The sequence below is a fragment of the Saccostrea cucullata genome, unplaced genomic scaffold (genome assembly GCF_032062105.1).
Source record: "Saccostrea cucullata isolate Sc308-1 unplaced genomic scaffold, CSIRO_AGI_Scuc_v1 ctg5180, whole genome shotgun sequence".
NCBI classification, from domain to species: Eukaryota; Metazoa; Mollusca; class Bivalvia; order Ostreida; family Ostreidae; genus Saccostrea; species Saccostrea cuccullata.
In genome coordinates this window covers 15,330-23,377 of record NW_026934572.1, presented here as the reverse complement: position 1 = coordinate 23,377, position 8,048 = coordinate 15,330, and the positions used below count along the sequence as shown (strand labels likewise).

Here is an 8,048-nt window from a genome sequence, read left to right as displayed (position 1 = left end):
GAAAAATCTTTAAAAATCTTCTTCTCCAGAACCACTGGGCCAGGAAAGATGAAACTCATGTGGAATTATCCTCAGGTAGTGTAGATTCACTTTTGTTCAAATCAATACCCCCGGGGCAAGGGTGGGGCCAAAATGGCCGACCCAAGTTTTACATAGGAATATATAAGAAAAATCTTTAATAAAGTGCCGCGCCACAGCATGATACGCCCGTCAAAAAATTACAATTTTCTTGAACAGTTTAGGTGCAAGAAAATCACATCAACTTTGATTCTAAGATTTCGATGATTTTTCCATTCCTTAAAATATTTATCCATTCCCTGTGATGTAGGCATCAATTATAATAAATATTACATCACTGATAGATTTCTGTGCTGGTTGTGTTAGACCTTGTCAAATGCTCATCATAAAATTAGTCTTAACAACTTAATCTATACCAAATTAATTTTGAAAAAAAAGGCTGGCCATCAAATGACATATGTTATAAACTGACCAGCAGTTCTTCTGTCTAATCCCCAAAGGGCTGCTTAATCAGAGCCTTCCTACTATATTGAACTCATTAATTAATCTTTAACTGGATGCTTGTCTACTCATTACTACCAAGAGATGAATGGGTCTGCACTATCTACTATATATTTTTTTTAAAAACATATAAAATACTCTCAGATTTTTTTTTTTGGTTGAGATTTAATGTCCGACAGGTTTTAGTATGTAATTCATATGGACATGCTGATTCAACCCCACCCCATAAAATTAGTTTTTAAATTAATAAAATTGCATAATACCAGATTAGTCTATTATGAAATATCAAATTAGTTTTAATTACTTTTCATCAAATTCATTTCAAAACTTAAGCTAAGTCAACAAGAGCTATTTTTAATCAAACAGGCTTACCCATTTGCCCAATTCTCAAGGGATATAGATAACGCCAATGCTCTGTCAGTTAGCTCCTCGCACTCAAAACCCATTAATTTCTCTCTAATTTGACATGCAATTTTCTGTTATCAAAATTCTTCTTGACCAGTGCCTGATAATTACACTCATGGGAGACATGGGATACATTATATTTGTTTTAGACTGCTGTCAAGTATATGCTTAAAAAAATAAGTATTTTCTTGATTTAACACTTTTTGTCCCCCGCTTGAAAAGTGGGGGATATTAATTTGGGTTTGTCCGTCCGTCTGTCCGTCCGTATTTCTGTCTGTCTGTAACGCTTTCGTTTCCACACGATATCTCGAGAACCCTTTGAGCTTTTGCAATGAAATTTAGCATAGCAACTCACTATGGACTAAAGAAGACCCCTATTGATTTTGAGGTCAAAAGGTCAAAGGTCAAGGTCATAAATAAGCAAATTCTGTCTGTTAAAACACTTTCGTTTCCACACGATATCTCTAGAACCATTTGAGCTATTGCAATGAAATTTTATATAACAACTCCCTGTGGCCTAATGAAGACCCCTATTGATTTTGAGGTCAAAAGGTCAAAGTTCAAGGTCGTAAATTTATACATTCTGTCTGTGTGTAATACTATTATTTCCGGGCGATATTTCAAGAAGATTTTGAGCTTATGCAATATAATTTTATATCAAAACTCCCTAGGACGTCTCTCGCCCCTCTGAAAGTGCCCCGCCCCGTTTGTTTTATTAGTATTTATAGTACCAGTATTACATGTCGCTATTTTTAGCGCAGGGCATGAGGAGAGTTATTGCGTATAAAACAGTTTCTTGGCGGACTTTATGTTCTTATTACATCTATTCGAACTTTTTAATAAAGGCTAAATAAATCAAACAGCATGGATTGTGTAAAATTTTGAGAATACCGAACATGAAAACATGAATATATACATGTATGTGACTTCACTTCTGCATATACTTCGCATCCTGTAAAGCGATTCCGTGGTCTAGTGGTTATGTCTCTCGCTTCAAATGTGAGAAGTCACGGGATCGAATATCGATCGACCCCCTTTTTTTTTAAATCCCTTTTTTTTTTACTAAATGATAGTATTCAGCATGTGAAATGAAAAAATTATGAGGTTATAAAATCATCATTACAGTGTGATAAAAATTCCATATAAAAAAATCTTCTATACACATAATGAAGAATAAGCAATCAAATCTTTATATGCATATTGACATACATGTATTTTATTTGCTTCAGTATACATGTATACATTTAATAATTCTACAAATTCAGTCAGGGGGAGCCGACTTTTTCCCTAAGCGGGGGACACGAATTCTCTGAATTAGCTTGTTTTTTTAATAAGAACAGTGCAAAACTTTTACATTATTTGGGATGTGTAAATGAATAGTAAAAAGACACATTTTTTTTTTTAAATTCACTTAAATTAAAGGTCACAGTGACCTTGAAATAGGTCGCGACACACCTTCTACCTAAGATGCATAAACTGGCAAAGTTTGATGATTGTAGGTCTTATGGTTTTCTAGTTATGGGCCGGAAAGGATTTTTCCATATTTGGCTATAACTTCTTAATTAAAGGTCAGAGCGACCTACTTTTTGTGCGCGACACACCTTCTACCCAAGATGCATCAGATGACAAAGTTTGATAATCCTAGGCCTAGTAGTATTAAAGTTATGAGCCGGAAACGAAAAAGCTAACAGAAAGAAGGACGGACATGAAGCCTATAACATAATACGTCCCGTCTTAAGACGGGCGTATAAAAATATTCTTCTCCAGAACCACTGGGCCAGGAAAGATGAAACTCCAGTTTTACATAGGAATATATAAGGAAACCTTTTAAAATCTTCTTTTCAAGTACTTCAAAGCTATGATTAGTGATATTTATATGGAATCATCCTCAGCCAGTGTAAATTCTAATTTGTTCAAATGATGAACGCCTGGAGGGGGGGGGGGATAAATTCAAGCCCGATGTGCTCAGGTGAGCGCTGTGGCCCCTGGGCCTCTTGTTTGTCTAGGTGCAGAAAGACAAAAACTTATTAAAAACAAATTTTTATTTTATTGAAACTATTTAGGAAAGATAACTAACTATGGAAAAAAGGAACTTGTTGGAGGACAGAAACAAAGAGGGATAACTCATTGTGACAAACAATAACTCGTTTGCATCATTTTTGAAAATAGAATGTATAATCCACATTGCTGTAAAAGCACTCAAACAACCTTTTTTTCAATTAAATATTTTTTTTTCATTACATGTACTCTTTAAATTTAGTTTGTACTAAAGCAGATAAATAATTATGAATGTTATCATGGTTCTTATTCAGTATTTCTTATTGTCATACAGGTATTCAAACATTTATAGCAAAATCTTATTCATCATCATGCCAGTATGTTAAAACTTGGTACATGTACTAATTACAGAGTGAGGGGATTATCTGCAGGTTACATATACAAGGGATTTCAGTTAACAACTGTTTTATTCGACCTACCACAATAAGATATATATTCCCGAAATATTGCATATTAATTTCTTAATTTTTTGAAACAATGTGAAGAAAAATTCAAATGAATATTACTAATATTGATATCACATTTGAAACACAGAAAGATATCAGTCTTCTAGTATATTAAGCATCGCCTCTTAAGAACTTTATCACCTTCACTTACTACATAAAAATCCTGACTAAAGATCTAACATATTCACTAGACATAAAAAATCCTGTCTAAAAATCTAGCTCAAATTCACTACATAAAAATCCTTTCTAAAGATCTATCATATTCACTACATAAAAAATCCTGTCTAAAGATCTATCATATTCACTACATAATAGATCTAACACATTTCACTTCATAAAAAATCTATCTAAAGATCTATCATATTCACTACATAAAAAATCCTGTCTAAAGATCTAACACATTCACTACATAAAAATCCTGTCTAAAGATGAAGCTAATGTTCACTACATAAAAAAATCCTGTCTAAAGAAAAAGCTCACATTCACTATATACAAAATCCTGTCTAGGATCTGGATGACCTTCACTTACTACATTAAGAGACCTTAAGTCTAAAGATGTGAATCCCTTCAGTGCCTTCACACTACTCTCTAAACACCTGGATCACCTTTACCTTCACACTACTCTATAAACACCTGGATCACCTTTACCTTTACACTACTCTCTAAACACCTGGATCACCTTTACCTTCACACTACTCTCTAAACACCTGGATCACCCTTACCTACACAATACTCTAAAAACACCTGGATCACCTTTACCTTCACACTACTCTATAAACACCTGGATCACCTTTACCTTCACACTACTCTCTAAACACCTGGATCACCCTTACCTACACACTACTCTATAAACACCTGGATCACCTTTACCTTCACACTACTCTCTAAACACCTGGATCACCTTTACCTACACAATATTCTATAAACACCTGGATCACCCTTACCTACACAATACTCTAAAAACACCTGGATCACCTTTACCTTCACACTACTCTATAAACACCTGGATCACCTTTACCTTCACACTACTCTCTAAACACCTGGATCACCCTTACCTACACACTACTCTATAAACACCTGGATCACCTTTACCTTCACACTACTCTATAAACACCTGGATCACCTTTACCTTCACACTACTCTCTAAACACCTGGATCACCTTTACCTTCACACTACTCTCTAAACACTTGGATCACCTTTACTTTTCCATTCACTGCTATCCACAACCTATCCTCAGGGTCCACACTCAGACCAAAGATATCAAAACTATTTACTCCAAAATTATCCACACATCTCAATAACTCCCCATCCCTTTCTAGGATGTGTAGACAGCCATGGTTGAGGAAATCCAAATCATTGAAATCCCCCACAATGATCTGAAACAATGAGTTTGTCACAATATGATTGGGTTGGAACTCCACCTCCCTCATGGCTGGTGTACCGTCATATCGAAATCGGACTCTTCCTGCCTCCGTCAACACAACCACACTGCTGGCATTCACATCAGCGACGCAGAGATCTCCATTACCATTCTCAGCCATTCTCAGAGAAGTATATCCTCGTCCAAAGATTTCCCTGTTTTTCTTGTCTTTATAAAGTTCCTGTTTAACTGTTTGTCCCTGAAAGCTTACAATTTTATTTCGGCCGTCTTTCTCAAGATTAACAAGAATGTTCTCTGATGTACAACCTAGTGATTTTGGCTCCCAGTCTTTTGGTAGGGTGATCAGTACCTCTGTCTTCCCCTGGTTGACTTTGTTCACTGTTTTGTTATCAGGATCAATATAAACGAGCTCGTCTGATGAAGTCACAGAGAAGTCAACTACCTGACACGTGGTGGTTAGGGTCTCGTGTACGGTCCCGTGTAGGTCGATACATCTCAGGGTTTTATCAAAGTAAATAACCCAGGCTTTATCACCATCTACACAACAAACTTTCATTGGAAATCTATCCTTAGCAGAAATGATGGCAATGTCTCTGACTTTGGCAAATAATTCGGGTTCCTGTATCATTGTAGCCTTGTATTCTCCCAGCTCTATAAACAGTTCTCTGTCTTGACGTTTGTCTTCAGAAGTGTTCGTTACTAAGGCAAAAACTGGCTCATTAATGTCAATACAATCATAGTCGTTTTTGTATTTCATCAGTTGGGATTTATAATTTGTGACATCCGACACTTTGTTGGACTTCAAGATTTCCTTGTTTTCTTGAACTCTTTGTGTTATTTTTGAAATCATGTTTTCTAAATCTGATTTGTTTAATTCCATGACACACCAATATCTATTTTTCATGGACTTTATTGTTGAACTAAATTTGTCAAAGATGATGTCAACTTCCTGATGCCATAACTGTCTATGTTCTACCATTGCTTCTTCCATGTCTATGAAGTCTTCTGTTCTGCATGCCATGTTAATTCTCGCAGAAAGAGCCTTTTTCTCTACCATTGGCAAAAAACTTGATTCAATTTCTTGAGTTTCCTCTCGGATTTCTGCTTTCTTTCCAATGAAGAACTTTAACATGTCTGTTATACTGTGACCGTTATGGGACTTGATGATGCATTTAATGCAGACGGGGACATCACACTGCTGACATTGGGCCTCACATCTGTGGTTAGAATGAAATTCACAATCGGGCAAAACGAGCTTTGTCCTTTCCTTGATGGGAACTATGTCATGCGTTTGAGACTTGAATTTCTTGACATGTTTGTGGACGCACTTTGCACACAAACTGACTTGACAGCAGTCACAAAATTTCTTGGCAGAGTTCTCACAAAGATCACAGGTGATAAGTCCATTAGATCTGGAGCTGGGAGAAGCCATTATTTTGCTTTCATATCATTAATCTGAAAGTTAAGAAAAAAAATGAGCTGAGTAAAGTAGAAGTATTATAATTCCTGAATGAAATGACAAAGAAGACAGTTCTGATCATGATAATTGACTGGCATTATTCATTATAACATGAAGCAATCAGGCCTTAAATAAACAAGAGGCCCATGGTCCATATCACTCACCTGAGCACACAGGCTAGTTAAAAAACACAAATCAGCTTAGCATTGAAAAGTTTACATGTTGGAGTGGGGGGATTTGAATTTTCTATTTTTCCAACATATTACTTGATCTCCATTGTGACCCCTCACTAACTCCCCCCCCCCCCCTCCCCAGGCATTATTTGAATAAATATAAATCTACATTACTTGCAGATGCTAACATGTCAATTTGACTAAATAAAACTTTTCTGTTCTGGAAAAGATTTTTTCCTATATATTCTTATATGCAGATCCCTCATTGTTGCCACACCCTAACCCCAGGGGTCATAATTTGAACAAACTTGAATCAAAACTACCTGAGAATGTTTCCATTAGTTCCATATAAATAAAATTACTAATGATGGATTATCAATCTTGAAATTACATTACTGGAGGATGCTTCTATATAAATATCACCAATCATGCCATGGCTTGCAGTTCTTAAGGAGAAAATTTTTAAAAGATGTTTCCTATATATTACTATGTAATGCTTTGATTGCTCATTATGGCCCCACCCTTCCCCCCGGGGTCAAGATATGAACAGACTTGAATTTACACTAAGTGAGGATGTTTCCATATTAATATCATCAATCATGGCTTTGCTGATCTTGAAAAGAAGATTTTATAAGATTTTTCTTCCATCATGTCCATATCACTCCCATGTAAAACTTTGATCAGCCATTATGGCCCTGCCCTACCCCTGGGGGTCATGATTTGAACAAATTTGAATCTACACTACCTGAGGATAATTCCACACAAGTTTCATCTTTCCTAGCCCAGTAGTTCTTGAGAAGAACATTTTTAAGAAGTCATTCATTTTTTACTTAATCATAATTAGCTCCCTTTGCAAGAAGGCGTGGCCCTTCATTCGAAAAAACTTAAATCCCCTTTACCTAAGGATATTTTGTGGCAAGTTTGGTTAAAATACGTTATATCGCGACTACCAATGCGTACCTCGCAGTTATCTAACTTACTGCCGCTCTTTTGCGAGGGAGTCGAGAAAAGTCTAATTTCTGGGGGCAAATGACATCGTTTACAGTAGTGACAATCGAATGATTCGAACAATTTCATGCCGTAATCATGATGTTTGCCAGATATTGAACTCCAAATAGTAGATTGTCAAATAAGAAAAGTTTAGAATATTTTATCTGCTTAAAAATGTGACGATTTTCAATGAAAATTTAACGAGAAGAGTCCGCTTAATTAAAAATATTGTTAAAAATGTGACAATTTAGGATCTGCTCCTCTCAAAAATATATTAGGCTGGTTCAAAGTATTCCACAAGGAATTTTTACTTATCTGTTCTTATAAATGCTACAATGATCGATCTTGCTTTGTATTGAATAGCTCATTGCCCCCATCCAACAGACGATTCCTATCTCCTTCGCGAAAGAGTTCCGCTAATTTAAGTAATCGCGATGTGGTTCTTGAGAAAAAGATGAAAATATGAAAAGTTTAAGATGACAATGACAACGACGACATAACGACAGACAACGGACAAATTTTGATCAAAAAAGCTCACTTTAGCCTTCGGCTCAGGTGAGCTAAAAATGGTTTGTTTGCAGTTACCACTGACTCACTAAAAATGCACCCGACTCAA

At 35.9% G+C, this 8,048-nt stretch overlaps 1 protein-coding gene across 1 annotated transcript; it reads right to left on the bottom strand.

Moving 5' to 3' along the window:
* Window positions 1–4,601: 4,601 nt before the first annotated feature.
* On the bottom strand, window positions 4,602–6,242 carry LOC134241017 (uncharacterized). The gene has a single exon (XM_062723110.1). It carries the CDS (start codon window positions 6,240–6,242, stop codon window positions 4,602–4,604), a length of 1,641 nt encoding a protein of 546 aa, XP_062579094.1.
* Between the last annotated feature and the right edge of the window lie 1,806 nt (window positions 6,243–8,048).

Coding starts and splice junctions, on each gene's coding strand:
- LOC134241017 (XM_062723110.1), bottom strand. CDS start 6,242: ATGGCTTCTCCCAGCTCCAGATCTAATGGACTTATCACCTGTGATCTT.